Source organism: Passer domesticus, chromosome 3 (assembly GCF_036417665.1).
Source record: "Passer domesticus isolate bPasDom1 chromosome 3, bPasDom1.hap1, whole genome shotgun sequence".
Classification (NCBI taxonomy): domain Eukaryota; kingdom Metazoa; phylum Chordata; class Aves; order Passeriformes; family Passeridae; genus Passer; species Passer domesticus.
Window position 1 is genome coordinate 39,937,820 of NC_087476.1, and position 18,115 is coordinate 39,955,934.

Below are 18,115 nucleotides of genomic sequence, written 5' to 3' on the forward strand. Positions count from 1 at the left end.
AACTCTTAATTAGATCATCTGTCTCTGGGAGTCTGCCACTTCAGGGCTCCCAAGCTGGTGCTTTTCCACTTAGCACAGGCAGACACCCCAGCCATACACAGAGGTGTGTGCACATCATGTACACAATGAACAAAGTCGTCAGGATAACATCAGGAATGGGAGAAAGCTTTTGTACTGCTTTGCCCACAAGTCTCTGTGATTACACTTCAATTGTGCTCTAACAGCTGCAAGCAGACACAGCACAAGGGCAAGTCTGTGGCAGCACACTCAGAGGAGGCATGGAATCAAGCAAAGATTTGTTCCACTTTGGGCTTTTCCCTCAAATCTCTCTTGACAGGTTTATACATGAATATTGAAAGATACTGAAATTAGACCTTCAGCACTTCAAGATTAGAGTCCTAACCTCTGTGATGGGAATTAAGAATAGATTTCTTGAAAAACTCAGGCTGAGACTGAAGAAATCTATTTGCATTTTAAATATTTTTAGACTTGTAAATAGCAAATTAGAGAGACTTAGGGATTTTGCTAAATGACTATAAAAATTTTGTTACTGAATAAAGCAGCTGGAATAAAGTGTGTGACAATGAAACAGGTAGAATGCACAAGCCACAGCACAATATGATGGAAAAGAGGACACTGAACCCCAGTTTACATTTTACAAAGGGGTATGCTTTGCCTTTCAAGTTAATGATTGCAGCCAGTGGCAATAAGGAAATTATGGCCACACAATCCACAAGATTATGTAGGGAAAAAAAACCTAAGGCACTTCATGAGCTGGATAAAAAAAAAAGTCTCTGCACTGTATAACATTTAATGGAGTTAAAGACTCCATTAAAGACTAAACATCTTTGTCCTCTACCACATCCCTGCTCCCCCAGCAGTCCCAGTCTTTTCTAACTGTCAAACTACTTTATCTTTGCAAAAGGCTTGAGAAGTACCCTGCCTCATAGGACGCAGAAATAGGAATTTAGGTGAAAAACAATAAGAGCAATGCAGTGTTAAAAAGGAAGACTGTGTCAGCATTTACAAGCTTGTATAGTTACAATCTGTCACACATTCAAAACCTGGGGTCACAGTCAGTGTTATTGATGTAAAGAAGAGTAATAAAACCACCACATCTACTGAAAAAAGCAGCTTTTATGCACAAAGAGCATTTTTCTTGACACAGCCTTTGTGCCGAGTGTGAAGACCACAAAGCTGATGTTGGCATGGCTCGTACAGAGATGCACTCACCCGCGCTGGAGGATCTCTGGACTCGACATAAACATCTTTGAGCAAGGTGAGGAACCTATCGTCCTTTCTGAGAACTTCTTCTTTTATCTCTGGGCTATCTAAAGGCAGTGAGAAGAATAAGAAGGGAAGAAAAAGAAAAGGAAAGATTGATCTAAGTGAAATAGTTTCCTTTTTGGTAGTTCTTCCTCAGCGGCACGGCATGGCTCCCGCAAATGCACGTGTCTTCTTGGGAAGGTGTCATTCCTCCCACAGCCCTGACCTCAGCGACACGGCTCCACAGGGTGGGGCAGGGCCGGTCACCTGTCACAGCACAGGGGGACACAGCACCCACACTGCAGCGCTGCCCCAGCAAACGCTCCGTGCACACCGCTGCTACCACCGATCCCACCGCCTCCACCTGCTGTCCCCACGTCCTGTCCCCATCAACCACCTCCACCTCCATCACGCAGCCCACCAGGCCACCTCCATCCGCCCCCTCACGCCGCCGTAACCGCCCGCTGCCCGCCGCCGCGGCTCCCGGCATGCCCCGCGCGCCCCGCGCCGCTCTCAATGTCACCGGCCCCGCAGCGGAGCCGGCGGGCGGGCCAGGCCGGCACTCACCGGCCATGTCGTCCAGCCGGGAGGTGCGGTGCCGCGGCGCGGGCGTCGGCTTCTCCTTGGTGATCTCGCGGCGGGCCCGGTTCTCCACGTTGAAATTCCGGAACACGCGGGTCACCCGCCCGCCCATCGCCGCCGCCAGCCGCGCCTGCGCACGGGGCACGCCGGGCAGGGGCGGTGTGCCGGGCCGCCGAGTGCACCGGAAGAAAATAAACCGAGTACGGCGGGCAAACAGACAAACAAACAAACAAAGCGAACGAGAATCCAGACAAGGCGGCTCGCTTTGCATTTCACGGCGCCCCGGCGGCGCTTCCTCCTTGGCTGGGCGCTGCCTCGGTCGGCGGCCGCGGCTGGCGCTGGTTCTGCCGCGGGCTTCCTGAAGGCGTGCGGGAGCGGAGCCCCCGGGCCGGGCCGGTCCCGCCGGGAATGCTCGCAAAGCCGCCCGCTGCCCCAGGGTTTCCTTCCCAGCCGTGGCGGCTGAGCCCCCGGACACGTCATGTCGTGACTCTGGCTGCTTATTTATCAGCAGGGGCCGAAACTGCAGCGAGGGACAATTCCCCAGTACTGCTGGGAATTTTGTAGGCTACACAATGCTTTCAGAGCCTCTTTTTTCAGCTCAACAAAATAACCTTTCTTTTCACTTCGCAAAAATTGCGAAAACGACTTGTGAGAAAATGTTGAGAAGGCCTTAAGCCGTGCATGATAAGAAAGGTAATTTTGTCGACAGGATCAAAATTGTTGAGATGGAATCAGCAGTTCATAGAGTCAGGAAAAGATCCAGAATCCTCGGAGAAAGGAAGGCAGAAACAGCAAGAGTGAGAGCTACTGGCCTGATGCAAAAAGCAATAAAGCTCGATGGTTGACTACTTTATTCAGCCACGACTGATAAGGTGTCTTACCAACAGAGATTAATGACTCGTTCATTCCAGCTGCTGCGTGAATTAGCCAATAAGTAATTATGGCTTTGAATTGTGTATGTGCTGTGTGCAGAGTCTTAGTGCCTTCTGGGCCGCTAGTTAGTTCATGGTAGTAGTTGCTTGCATGAAGTCACCTGGAATGGGAGCATTAATGGTTAATGAAGAAAAGACTAGACCTATTTTATTTTATTTTATTTTATTTTATTTTATTTTATTTTATTTTATTTTATTTTATTTTATTTTATTTTATTTTATTTTATTTTATGGTGGGAAACATCTTTTTTCTGCCTTTGCATCTCTCTAGTTTTTCTTATTATTGTGGGCATACAAACCTGGGAACCTGCAGTTTCAGAACTTGGTCTCCTACTAGTAGCATTATTTATTAATAATAATTTTGATGTGATAGTTGTCAAGGCTACAGTGTGCTTTAATGCTGGATTAATGAGTGGCTGTGTTTTCCTTAGAGGGAAGCCAAATAGATTTAGAAAGGCAGTGGAGACAAGACGGCATAAACATGGTGTGTGCTGGATTTCTGCTCTCTTTGGGAATCAGGAAGATGCAGTTTCTCCACTTGTTTATTTTAAAGACTCTCTCAGTCTGTAGGAGGATAGAAACATGTTTTTGTTCTCTGGTAATAAGCTTACTGACCCTCTCTTATTTTAGACATTGCATGTGAATGAATTAAGGAGACCAATGAAGAGTTTCAAATGGGATGTACAAATGGGATGATACAGTGGTAATAGGGAGCTGTTAAAATCTGCTGAAGTCAGACTGGTGACAAGTTTAATTAAATATCTATAATAAATTACTTGCTGACTAAACCTGTGTTCTTGAGTGCAGAATTTGATACTTTTATAAGTGGTGAGTCTATGTGGTGTGGCTATAATGGAACAATCCACATGGAAGCCTTTGGTGGTTGTAGACCTTTCATACTTTAGATTTGTATTCTTACTGATCTGTCTGCAGATCAGCTATTGTGGCAAATTTGAAATAAAATTTCTCCTTCAAAAGCTAAAAACTCCCAGGTTGTGGAATCAAACTCAGCACAGGGCTTGTGTCTTCGTAAAGCCTGCATGTGATTAACACTGCTGTAATATGTACTGACAGCAAAATAAACTCACCAGAAAGCAGTCAGTTAAAAATAAAGAGTGATGTCATGCTCTGCCTGTCACTTCCTACGACTGAGGATGGCACAAGACTGTTCTTTTCATGTATAAAGATGCATCAAAAATTCAAGATTTTTATTCTGAAGAATCTTTCTTAGACTGTAGCAAGCAGAAGAACCAAGATTGAAAACAATCATTTTAATGTAATTTGGTATTTTACCAATGTGACCATGTTAATATTAAATATCAGTAATCAAGAAGTTGGAATTTTTTTCGATATAAAGCATCTGCAAGTGAGATGATTAAAAAATGAATGTATGTGTACTCAGATAAGAGTTTCAAATGGGATGTACTTTTCTTGAATGAGGAGTCTGAATTTTTCCAGGGAATTAAAAAATAACATAAGAGCCCATGAGAAGAACAGACACTACCAGCTGGATTCATACACACCTGTTCTCACAGCAGCCTGTTCTCAACACTGGACAGCACCAAACACATCAGCGAAAAATACTGTGACTCTCATGATATATGTATGCCATAGGCTGCCACACTAGATCTCCTTGTAATCCTTCTATACCTCTTAAGAGAGAAATTTCTAAAGCTACTCGGTACCTGGAAAGTAAGAAGTATGTTTGTGACTGTTCTTTGAATCTTTTTGGTTTTCCATCTCAGTTTTGATTATATGTTGTGTGTATTTTTTTCTTTTTCAGCTAGTTCTGTCGCTGAGTGGAAAATTAAAAATTAATTCTTGTATTTAACTAGCATCAAAAGTCTGATTGACCTATTGAAAATTCCCTTTAGAGAAGGGAGAAAAGGAATGTCTGTTGTTAATTTGTGTTACTGTGTGGTTCTACTAAAGTTTCTTTGCTGTCTTTACTACTCAGAAGATCAGGAATCAGAATATGAGTCCAGATGGGCAGGTAATCTCAGTGAAACAAGAATCTTTTTTTGGTAATAGGTGCCCAGCTGGAGAATTTTGGAGAGGAGGCAGGTGAGGTTTGCTTTGTGATTTGAGGTCTGGGAATGGCACAGCAGCTGACCACAGAGGAAAATGAGGAATGCCCTTATACAGCAGCAGCACAGGTTTATATTTGGGTCTGTGCACATTTTCTATCACTGAAACTGTTTTTCTATTCTTGTCTTTCTGTTGTTGTTTGTTCATAATTGATGTCAGTCTAAACGGATACTTGAGCAAATTCACGTATCATTAGAATTCAGGGAATTGAGTCTTCTATCCTGATTACTGGTTTACCAGTAAACACAATGAAAGCATTGATCCTTTTGTTCCTTATCTCATCAGTGTTAGGCAGAACCAGAGAACATAGCATTAGCAAGAATTGATTATGAGCCAAGTAAAAATGACTGTCCTGCAACTTCGTAAAGATGAACTCAAGACAGATGGACTTACTGATGGATCACTTTCACCTTTCAGTGATTTTTGGTTATTCTGTTACTTAATTCAGATTATTTCTCTGTTATTGGTTTCAACTGATCTATCTTTTACTGGCTTCTGAAGTATCTACAGAAGGATCTACATTGAAGGATTTTGCTTAATTCCAGTCTGTGATCAGAGTGTTCCTGAACACTTGCATATTTTCAAGGCTAGGTGGCTGCAGTGCTTTATTTAAAGGAGTTTTTGTCAAGTCCTTATGTGGATGAAGTTTATGGCAAGTGCAGCAAGCTCAGCGTTACAGACTCACACACCAGCCCAGACAGATCACTAGCTCCTTGTCAGATAATACTGATTTCAAAGACATTTCATTTAAATTCTCTTGATGGACTGTGGCGTGATATACCTGACATCAACTTCCATATTTTCCCAGTCTGATTCTTGTTTTTCAATTAGCAGATTACTTTGACTTGGAAATGCACAGTAGGAGCCAGCATATCTGAGAATAAAGCAGCCTGGAATTAATTAATTTCATCAGTTACACATGCCTTTTTACTTCATTTTTACTCACAGGGTTCAGTACCCCATGATCTCTTCTCATTTTTAATACTAGTTGAGACAACTGACAGCCCTTTTATTTCTTATAACCCTGGCTTCAGTTCATCCCTCTTGCCAGCATGAGGGTGTAGGAAGTAGGAACACCTCCAGAGCAAACAGCATCACACAGATGGTCTGATTTAAGAAAGAGAAGAGCTCCCATAATTTTTCTAAGCTGCATCAATCACACAGGAGGAATAAAAAAAAAAAAAAAAAAAAAGAGCTGGTATTGCTGCCAGGTTGGTTGGTTGGTTGGTTTGTAAGTTTGCACTTTGCTCCCAGATTGTTTCCCTGCAGCAGTGACAGAAAAAGCTCCAGTGAGTAGGAGGTGAACCAGCAGTGGGAAGAGACTGGATGGAATGGAGTGGTGGCTGCCTCATCGTGGCCTGGTTTTGCTGATGCTCCAATATCACCCAAGACAAACAACATCCTTTGTACCGACTTGAGGCAGTAACAGTAGCCATGATTTTACTGCATTGCCACTGCAGTAGCCCTCTGATAGTCCAGAAGAGATTTGGTGAATGGAATATTAGCTGGAGTTTCTTTTATGAAATATAACACATAAAAAATAGCAAATATATAACCTAAGTGTGCTGGCAAGATGCTCTTCTACAACAACATAATATTTTTCCATCCCCAAAGGATATTTCTAGTCTCTCTATATGGTTTTAATTTATGATTATACGTACATATTTGTACAGGTGTGCTGCATTTTGGTATACATAACTTTATAATTTAGTTGTATTATCTGTGACTTGATGTATCAAGGGATTGATTTTCCATAAATAGTTGCAGAACCAGTTTTATTTATTCATTTTACACTTTAATTGCATCCATCTGCAATTTACAAATTGGGTATTTGCAGGTGTGAATTACATTAAAAACTCAAGTCTTTTATTTACCTGTGGGGAGCCAAATTTTGTGTAGAAGAGAAAGCCAAAATGACCTCAGTGAACACTTCTAAAACCATTTTATATATATCTCAGTCCTAAAGAAGGCTTATATATAGATCTTAAGAAGCTGGAGAAGTTACAGTGTGGTTTAATAGCTCAATGGCTTAATCAGTGTTATGCTGGGTAAGTAGCATTTGAGTCCATGTCCTGTACACTATACCTGTATTTTTTAGATGCAGTAGCTAAAAATCTGCCTGAAACATGCAAAGGATTCTTTGCAGATATTCAGGGAGTACCATACTGAGATTACATATCTTTCTTGGCAGCTTCCACAAGCAATTTCAAGTCCTCTAATTTCTAAAAAGCAACTATATCTACACTAATTCTGGAAGAGGATTCTATCAGGGGAAGATACCAGACTGCAGAGCAAAGAAAATGTGACCAGAGGATTACAACCTACAACCTTTAATTAAAGGCTTTGATGTAAAGATGAATGTGCAATGTTGCATTGCCAGAAGACTGGAGAAATACATTAAATTCATTCAGCATTTAGTCCAAGAAACGAATATTCTGAGATGTGCAGTCACCAGTAGAGTTACAATATTAAAATCTGGCTGATTTAAGCACAATTTTTCCTTAAATTTCTGATTGAAATAACTTTATTCTAAACTCTAAGTGTAGGAACTGATCTTAAAACATATAAAACAGATAAAATCCTATTGATTTCAATAACATTTATACAGAACAAGATAAATAAGAATTAAAATATTGGGAAAGAATCCAAAACTCTAGACAAAAATCTTCATTTGAAATTAATCAAAAATTCTTAGAATTTGGAGTGTAATTCAGTGAGTGTCAGAAAAGAAACCCACAAGGGAAGATTTTTCATAATTATGTTCTGTCTACTATGTGGGTTTTGTTTCTTTTACATCTTATTGTGAAATACCCTGTGAAAGCCCTTATTGGAGACACAGTTTTAGATAACATGTATTCATATTGATGATCCAGGGAAAATAGATTTATTATCTACTTGCTTTATTTAACATAAAATATTACATTTTATTTGATTTAGGAATATAATAGTATGGATTATTGTAGCAGTGTTGTAACAGAAATAATGTCCACTACAAAGATTTGGTCTACACCTAATGCAGTAGTACCCATCAATGTATGTCACAGAGAAGGATATAGTTAAGACAAATAATGCTGCATTGTTTTGGTTAATTTTGCATTATTCCTTCTATGCGCAATAATAGAGAAAATTAATTACATTCTTCCTACAGGTCTTCTGAGCATTTTCATTTGTATGTATTCCCATTTACCTGAGTGATTGTATATCCAAATTGTGCTGGTAGAAGATGCATTAAAGAACAAGAAAAGGTTTCAATGACACCAACACATGCCTACCAGTATTAGAATTCAAGTGGAAATAATTACTGAAGTTAGAGAGCCCTTTTGTGTGCCTCTTCTTCCCACAGCATCAAAAATCTAGGGGCAGCATGTGGGACACAGATGTATTTTAAACAGTTACATTTACTAATTATATAGAGAGATGCAGTGGATAAGTATGCAAGAGTCAGGTTGCTCTGGGGGCTACTAAAATAGACCATTAAACAGGTCCCCAAATATTTAAAGTACTACCTCTATATACTAAAAGTTCATTTTTAGATTGTGTAATAAGGACAGGATTAAGCTTCAAAGCTCCAGCATTTTAATGCAGACTTACTGAGACTCCTTGAAGGCAAAGTTCTTTCTTTATGTAAGATGCCTTTGGGATCATGATGAAGCTACCACACTTTCCTATATACATAATAAAATACAAAACCAGTGTTCTCAAGCATTAATTCAGGAACTCTATAGGTACTATTGTACTTTTTTTGGGCTAGAAAATGCTGAATATAATAATGTTTTCTTTAGTTGATAAACAATTTGCCAGGATGTCTCATGTGCTTCTAATATAAATTAAGGAATTCTCTACAGGATACATGATGAGTGATAACATGATACATTTTCATATGCACAAAATTGGTAGAAGTTAGGTGCTCAGAGAGATTTTTGTAACTTTCTGTGGGATTAGGTGTCAGTATATAAGAGCTGAGGTTCCCTGCTGTACCTACAAGTAGCAGGTCTCAGCCTGTGGATGACAGAGGCTTTAAGTAATTCAGTACACTGGGTTACTCCAGAAGAAATGTCTGTTGATGGCCTGTCTGAATTATGGCAGCAAAGCTTTTCTTGTCAGACGTACTGCCAGACTCTCATCAATGGATTGTGACATGGGGCAGTTCCATCCTGGTGTAAAATCTCTTGTCAGACTGTAGAAATGTTCCCTGCAGGGCATCTCTCTTTGCAGCATGAGAAAATTCACCTCTCACCCCAAGAACAATTGAGATTTTTAGATTTCTTCAAGCTGTTCCTGTAGTCTTTAAGTTTTTGTTCAGACATCAGAGGGAACATGCTAAGTTTGTTCTTGTTTAATACTTTAATCTGTTTGGAAAATGTGGGTCATCTTGTAATGGTTAATTGCTACAACAAAGAGATTATTTCAATGTTTTCTGACACCTCTGTGGATGGACTACACTGTTTTTTGGACATGAGGTCAAGAAGCAGAACTACAGACTCTTCACATGGGAGACAGAACAGCATTGATTTCAGAATCTGTTCTCTCTTTCTTCAAGTGCTGAAATGCATACACCAGTGATCTCCACAAGCTGTTGCAGCTCCCAGTAACAAAGCAAGATAGATTTTTCTCTTTTTAATGGATGGATTATTTCAACCACTGCCTTTTGTTCTTTCTATTGGTTCACATGTATTTCAGGCTCTTCCACAATATCCTAAGACAGGTTAGAAAATGGAGTGGAAAGTAACACTGCAATATTTTTAAAAGAAGAGTTACACTTTTTGCTAAAATTAAATATTTTTTCAGATGTTTGTCTTTCTGAGGCATAGATAAGGTGTGGGAGGTTTTTTTGTAGTGCAGTGTATAAATTGAAAATAGAGAGTAAAAGGCTAAAGTATGGTCAGCAAATGTATAAGAGCTATTATGAAAAATTATGAAGAATTGATAAAGTGTGTTCCTGTTTCCTAATAATAGGGGAAATCTGAAAGGTTTAAATTTTGATACCTTTTACAAGTTAGCATTTTATTAATGCTTTTAGTGTGTTTGCCAGAGGTGACCATACATATGTTTTCTTAACTGCCCCTGTAGACTGGGGCTTAAATGGAAACAATATTTTTTTTTAATGCTAAAATTTTATCTGGTGTTTCTGGTTTTGCAGGTTTTTCCCACTGGGCAAAACAGAAGATGGCTTCAACAGTTCTTCTGAAGGCATCTTGCTCATTTGAGTTCTGCCCCTTTCAGACTGTATACATAAACCCCTTTTTTGTCTAGGCACAGCAGGAGACAGGAGACAGTTTCCATGCTCGGTGTCAGGCCTACCAGGCAACATTCACACACACAGGTACACAGACACACAATTGTATGCTATTGTTGCTTTTGTGGACAGGAGGGGCTGTTGTCATCTATTACCCTTGCTGTCACAACCCTAATTTTTCATTTAATGACTCCAAAACCTGTCTCCCTCCATGCTGTTTTTTGTATCTTCATCTTGGATGTACAGAGTGACTCCCCAGACAACACCCAACCATCCTGATTTCAGACCAGATTATTCAACTTCCACTCCATGCCTCTCATTCTTGTGAATGATTTGGGCAGTGACTTCAGTTGTTTTGGATAAAATAAATTTTTAAAAAAAAATCCAATACGGTATTTGACTGTAGTTGCAAGTAGGCTATCATCCCCAGTAACCTTAAATTGGATTTAAACTTTTCATAAATCAAAAGTGCATCTCATGACAGTTAGTTGCAATCTGCCTTATAGTGTCTCCTGCACCATTATGACTTTCTGTCTATTTGAGCAGACAAGTGCCTTCTTCCCAGAGTAGAATGCATCATCCTGAAATTACTTTCAAGCATCTTTTTTGTGTGCTTACCAGAAGCAATTTAAGTCTGCAGTCTTAATAGTGCATTGTCTCTAAAGGACAGTCTTCTGCCAGTGGCCACCCCTCAGTCCCCTTGGTAAGAAGCACTCCTCTGCCTGCATGGTAAGCCAGCTCAACCTACTGACTGTGTAGAAAACCTCTCACTTTCTTATCTTTCATTCTATTTTTTTTCAAATACCCCTTGTTTAAGAAGGTAAGAAGCACAGCGCATGTGTCTTCCTCAAGATTTCTTTCAGGAAACTGTCTATTCCAGATTTCTACTGTTCCTTAACTAAGGAGTTAGGGATTGGAATGTCAACCTTTGAGAGTTCAGTCACGCTGTGTTAGGTGAATCTTTGGTCTGAATATGTATAGTTACTATTCTGCCACCAGTATGACTAAGAAAGTTCTTCCTCCACTGATTTAACAGCACCAGTCATGCACGAGAAAATAACAGGCTTTCAGAAACTAAGGTGTTCACATTACCCAAGTACCAATGTGAGTGGACCCATCTAGTCTGTGAATGTGTTGACTAGAATATCTTCTGTTTCCAGTGCACAAATCCTGATAGAGGTGCAGGGGTCTTAGATCAGACACTGAGGAGCTGAGTTAGCTGTGACCTTTATTGCTGGTATCTATAGAATATAATTATTTTAGATATCTACCTAGCTCTTCCTGCCACTATGAATTCATGCTCTGACAACATGAAGCCATACAGAACCTTCAATAATGCCCTAAAAACCACAGAGCACTGTTAGAACACATACTGAGAAGGATAAAAGGCTGGTAGCATTTGCTGAAACAACCTAGAAGGTAATAAACCTCAAACTGTAAGCGTTGTGAGTAACAGCCTAAGATAAGTGATTTCTGCAGGTGGTTTTGCATGGGGACATACTGGAAGTCTTTGATCAGATGTGGAATCAACTATTCTCGGGATGGTGCCTGGAAAGTGAATAGTCCCAGATAGAGGAAGATTACACAGGCTCACTGTCCCATGTCATGTTTCTAATGTGTACCCACTGGCTCTTCTTATTCTTTTCATCTTCAGAGGTTAGAAACTGGGCGAGTTTTATGATGAAACAGCTAACTTTTTTTTTTTAACTGCATGAGGAAGGAGTTGCTGCTGTACATAGTACAGTGAGGTCAGCTCTGCCAGCTGTACTTGTGGAAGGGATGGTAGAAAATCCTTTGGTTCTGCAGACAGACTAAACTCAATAAATTACTTTTATGAGCTCCCCCTCTCCCTGCAGATTTATGACACCTGCATCCTCCCTCTTATGAGGAGGAGGACTGGTTGTCTAATTGTCCTAGAATTAAAAGTGAAGCAAACATTCAGTCATTCTTTTAGATCTTCAGTATCCTCATGCTACTTTCCATTGCAGAAAGGACCTGAATGTAGGAAAAGGCTGAAGGAAGAGTAATCTAAAGATACTGTTATACAAACACAATAGAAGTCCAACATTAAAAGAGGAAGGAAAAACTCACTGGTTTTGAAAACAATGAGAGGCAGAGTGCTCTACACAAAGGCCTACGCTTTTGTTAGCAGTGTGGCAGTGCCAAGGCTTGCAACAGGTTCCATGAAGTGCTACGTATACAAGCTTATCTATCACAGTGTAAAAAGCACTGCAGGAGTGCACGGTCTTTCTTCCTCTTCCTGACCCCAGGTTCTATCCATGCTCTTCCTTTTGCAGCCATGTCATGATCCCTTTCATCTGATCATAGAGGTTTTCACACATCAGAGCCTCCAGCCTGATGTTCTTGCAGCAGCCAAATGCTGAATGGAGTAGCTACATTTTCAGAGCACTGGCAGTAAAAATGTTTCCTTGATGTTAGAAATACACCTCCTACTTCACAGAAACAAAATCTGTGGAGTATCACATCTAATGTGCCAGACTATTTTGATTTCAACAGTGTAGAATTTGAGAATGATTCTGTTTAAAGCAGCCTCAGGCTGAGCCATGCTCAACTGTTCTTTGGGAGTAGAGTGATCTGAGAAAGGGAGATGGAGGAATAAGAAACTTGTTAACATTCAATGGCCAGCAATTTACCCACCAAAAGTATTATACAGATTGCTTAGAGAACTGTTTTTTTAGTTTCTTGTTTAACCTCCACTTGCTTTTTCCCTTTCTGTAAATGTTAAGGGCTGCATCCAGGGCTGTATTCAGAAAAACATATGTAGCAGAGGAAGCATTGCAGGGTTCAAACAGGACCTTACACACTCTGCTACCTGTCAGGAAGTTTCTTTCCTCCTGTAGGGGATGTCATCTCATGTGACTAAATCTGTTCCAAATGAAAGAACCAGGTCAAAGCAGTAACCTAGACAATTTCAATGTTACAGCTAACACTACTATTTATATAGCTTCTACTGAGAAGGGAATAGTTACTCCCTTACCTGTTTTAATTTTCTTTTGCCCTTATCTGTTTTTCTTTTACAGGGCTTCTTTTATGCAGGTGCTCTTGTGTAGTTTGTTTGTCACCTCCACCAATAAGCAGAAAACCCGAGGCACTTAGGGGTTTTCTTCTAGCTCCAGTTGCAATGAGGATAGAGGGTGGGATTGCAGATACTATGTTTCCTTCCTTTTTTAATGTTGGACTTTTATTCTGTTTGGGTTTTTTAGAAATATTTATTTGTGGTACTAACATTTGATGTTTGTTGTACTAACATGTAACCTAGAAAATGCTCAGCTGAGGGAACTGCTCAGATCATAATGTAAGAAAACACAGTTGTGTTTTTAATCAAAATAGTGGTGCTGGGTATACTTTCAGATGTAACTAGGAAATGCCTATGTTTATCTGGCTAATTTTCAGAATATTGAGATAACATGCACCACCTGTACTGCAGGTTTACATTCAGCTTTGCAAGTCAGGAAGAGCACTGTAAGAGGAAGTGATGGGTTAAGTACAGATGAGTTGTAAAAAACCTCTGAACGGAAGGTTTACACAAACATTGATGCACATGATCAGAGATTGCTGCAACTTGTGGCTATGTGGGGAACTCATCATAAATCACCATAAGATGAGAATCTTGCAAACCCATACTGGAATCTGAACTGCAGAAATTTTCAGTACCGATAGCTGAGTGATACATGATCCTGACACAGTGACTGTTAATCATTTTAGGTGTTATCAAAAAACTAGGAGGAAAAAATACTTCCTGCGATGGCTGGAATCCCAAGGCACTGTAGTGTTCATAGAGGATCCAGCAACAGAAATTTTATATTTACTTTTCTTCATAGTGTCTGAAGGGGTAACACAAAATTCTGTATTTATGTTTGAAAGCAGTCTCAGTTTTAAGTTCAAGCCAGCTGTACCCTGAGGCTGAAACATGGCCATGTTTTGGCAGCAGGGAAGACTGCCATATGTTGCAGTGATAAAAAAAAATTACACTGATGCCAATCTCTGAAGTCAGTCTTCTAAAAAATATATAAGAGAGCATATTTGTGGCAATATAAGCTTTTAGAGAGAGAAAAATAGCTTGACAAGCCTTTATATAATGATAATTTTTCTGTCTCTTTAACAGTAAATGCCGCAAGTCATAATTCACTGTTGTTCTTGAGAGAAGTTGTATATAATACATAAATCCATTGCATCTCCCTGTTACACAGAATTGCTTGCTGTCTAGCTCCCAGCTTTCAATTGCCACAGGACAATTTCATTCATTGAATAAGTTCGTACTTATTGACTGGCTTTTAGTGAGCACAAACTGGAAATCGATAAGATCTTTTTTTTAGGAGTCATTCAGGCAAGCCTCTAAATGAGAGCAGGGATGTGGACCCTGGACCTAGCTGGCAGCACCATAACATACTCTCTCCTTTTTAAGGTTAATATAGGCTATTGGTTTGTAGCTCTTATGGGTGAATTCCAATGCTTTTAAAATTGGCAATTAGTTTGTTTTAGTTCCAGCAGTATGTCAAGGATCTTTGAACACAACTATTTGTATCCTTGATATGCATATAATAAAATGTATTGAAGGATATATTTTTACACTGCCGTAGTTCCAAACTGCATCTACTGAAATCTTAATGCAGAACAAAATATCCAATTAAAAAAATGGGTCTCAATCATAAACCTTCTGTTCTCTACTGCAAACACTGAAGCTGCTGTTTCTTGTTGCTGAAGAAGGACTGTTACTGATCCATAAAGCTGACTATCTGAGCAGTTTTAAATTCCCTCCATTTACCAGTATCCTGAGATGCATTTTTTAGATGGCTAAGAAGTTGCTGAGAACAGACTATGGATTCCACCAGCATCTTCTTTCATGTCCATAAAACATATGGCCATAAACTACCATTTATGTCCTTGAGCTTTTGAAAGAAATTATCCAGAGATGCAATAAATTTGTTTTGAAGCAGAAATTTTACTATTGGCTAGGTCAGTAGTTTCCAGATAAACATTTTCTTGCCCAGCAATGATGGTAGTCAGCAAACTTGCATTTTTTGACAGTATACAAGCTAGAGTTCTTCTGATCTCCTGTGCCAATGGGTTCAATTGGCCTTGATGTGAGGACACTAATTCATTTGCATTCTTTGTATATACACACTTTTCCATTTCCACTTCTCTTAAGTTTCCATAGTACTTTGCATCTGAGAAAAAAAACTCACTGTCTGTTTCTGTAATTATTTCAGAGTGAGAGAAAAATCTCCTAAGAAGAGATTAATTGTTTTTTTATGGTCCTTAATCTCATCAACCAGAAAATTTCCTTATGTTATTCTGAAACAAACAGTTTAGTTCCAGGATAATTTCTACCATTGCTATCAAGATATTTAATGCTCCTCCTGATCCAGTATTTGCTTCTCAGTCAATTTGAATGGCTCAACTTCACTAGCAAATGGCACAGTCCTATTTTGTCACACATTTTCAGACACTTGAGAAAGTTCAGAAAGGTCAGTGATTTTTTAACAGAGGTAAAAGACCCTGATACAACTAATGCAAATACCTTATCTGCTGAACAACTGATAGATAGGAGGACACCTATATATTATGCATAAGATATCAACATCTGTTGCTGCTTCAGATAGTTCTCACTAACTGAATCTTATACTTTATTGACCAGAACATTAATTTCTCTTTCAAATCTATTTGGATGATAACACTGTGATGATCAACAGCTCTCTTATGATACGTTTTTGCTTAGATACATGATTTATATTAACAGTACTGACCAAATGGCTAGCTGTGCCGTGAAGTTTTTGTGTATTCAGAACTGAAACCATATATTCCTTCCCAGCTAGAGGAATCTTGGTTTCTTGCAGATCTATCTGTGCTTAATTTCAGTTATTTCTCCTTGAATTACAGATCTGTTTTCATTGCTTTTCTTAATTGCAAATGGTTTAGTGATTGAATTCTCACCACTTTTTCCATGGTGCTCATTATATCAATATACTCTGTAACTTGTTCTTCCCAAACTGTCAGCTTTCCTTTAAGGGCTACATGAATTTTCAATGAAAATATAGATTCCATTTCACTCTTGTGCAGCAATGAGGTCTCCTTTTAGGTGCTCAATCTCTTCAGTATCTTCCTCAATAACAGCTTCTTTTGGCAGCTGCTGGTTAAATTAAGGTTTCATCGCTTTCTTTGCTCTGTGAGCATACTCCACTGTACTCTGTTTTCCCTTGGGATTTATAGATGTGGGAGAAACTCTGGCTATTACTGATGTCCTTTTTGTTCTCTTAGAGTCTTGAAGGATTCTCTTAGGATGTCTTCTGTGTCTTCTTCCACAAGAGCAACAATAACTCTTTCATAGTTCAGGATAGATCACTTGGTATTTCCAGCTTCATAAACTCTTTTATCAACTACCCCAAACTGAAGTGTTTTTACCTCATGCAAGTTTGTGTTCCCAGTTCGAACAATCTTGTTCATCTGCTCGAGTTATTTTCATACAAATGGTAAAAGAAAAACTGGATCAACTGGAATATGCATTCATGTAAGTAGCTGCAATAGTTGTTTTTGCTGCATCTTTTTTCCAAGATCTGGTAGGCTTCATTTTTGTTGTGTTCAGGTATTTCTTTGGAGCCTTTCACATTTACATGTCTTGTGTATGGGATCATCAAACATCTGCAGTCTTTCTCTAGAGCTGGGAATAGGAGTAAGATAAAAAAGCTCTTCATTATATATTTCCAGAATAGAGACTTTTACAAAGAAAAAAAAATAAATTTCAGTCTCGGTGACTTTTACTAATATTTAATATGATATATTGCCAGACTCCTTTCAGTGGTGTCCAGCAACAGGACAAGGAGCAGTGACCATAAACCAAAACACAAGAAGTTCCACCTCAACAGGAGGAAGAACTTTACATTGAAAGTGGTAGAGCCCTGTAAGAGGCTGCCTAGGGAGGTATTCCTCTCTGGAGACATTCAAAACCCACTTGGATGCAAACAAGGAAAGGTACTGTAGCCAGAACAGTTTTGTGTCGCACATGAATTAAGTGGTTCTAATGAAGCACTGGCCTTGTCTTTATGCCTCTGTTTTGGAACAAAAATGGGCCTCTGCCTGGTATTGCACTTCATAAGCACCAAGCTGCTTCACCCTTGACTTGGAGAAGCTTTGTATTGCTACCCAAAACACTCCATGTACTGCATCTGGTGCACTTTCTGAGCTAACTTTCCAGTTGTTACTGTCTGCTCTGCAGAGGAGGAATTGGGGCATTGCTAGATATCTTTCACAAACACCTTGCAACAGAACAACTCTTCTGTCAGTAGGCTTAACTGAAGGCCCACATGCTGTAAAGGTGTCTTAAGGAATTGTTATCTAAAAAAGACTTGAACTCTTCTGATGTGGCATGCATGCAAAATTTAATATGGAGGTATGATGGAGATGGAGGCAGAGATTTTTGGGATCTACTGTTTTTATATTAACTTCACAGATCAGAAAACAGAAACTAAACTCCTAAGAAAATCCAGGAGCAAGACGAAAAACTGCTCAAAAGTAGAAGTGCTCTGTGCAATTATCAAAATTGTATTTTCTCCTATGTATTAAAGCACATTCCAGTTTTGCTGATTATGAATGGATCACTAATCATTAGATTTATTTTTTATTCTTCCTGAATGTTCTTCATAACCATGGGATCAGTTAGAGGGTGCAGGAAGAAAAGTTCTCGCCACCTGTTAGTTTCACGAGGTGAGGCTGAAATAACACCATTGTTACTAAGTCTCACTGCAGAGCTGGGTCCTGTGTCCCTGCAAAGACGGCATTTGGAGAAATACACAATGGCACAGCACTTGTATCTCAGACGGATGTTCCTCATCACTTTCACACATAAGATTTTTAAAAAGTCACATTAAACCCCATAACAGGATGATAAAGCAGTGATGCCTTAATATCCTAGGACATAGCACTCTGGTCCTGACGCTGCAGAGACCTCATCCTTTCCAGCCGTATCTCTTGTTCTAAAATCCTCCTTCCCAAA

The 18,115-nt window shown here is 39.5% G+C and overlaps 1 protein-coding gene and 1 pseudogene across 1 annotated transcript in view; both read right to left on the reverse strand.

Moving 5' to 3' along the window:
* The window catches only part of NDUFAF4 (NADH:ubiquinone oxidoreductase complex assembly factor 4), a 3,203-nt gene extending 1,212 nt beyond the window's left edge, over positions 1–1,991 (reverse strand). Inside the window, exons 1-2 of the mRNA XM_064412745.1 lie at positions 1,834–1,991; positions 1,234–1,331 (exon numbers count right to left, since the gene is read on the reverse strand). Coding sequence (XP_064268815.1) covers positions 1,234–1,331; positions 1,834–1,960 — 225 coding nt within the window. The 5' untranslated portion in view covers positions 1,961–1,991. The remainder of the gene's footprint in view (positions 1–1,233; positions 1,332–1,833) is intronic.
* A 933-nt stretch (positions 1,992–2,924) lies between these two features.
* Positions 2,925–16,447, reverse strand: LOC135297816 (kinesin-like protein KIF11-A; annotated as a pseudogene).
* Positions 16,448–18,115: the final 1,668 nt, after the last annotated feature.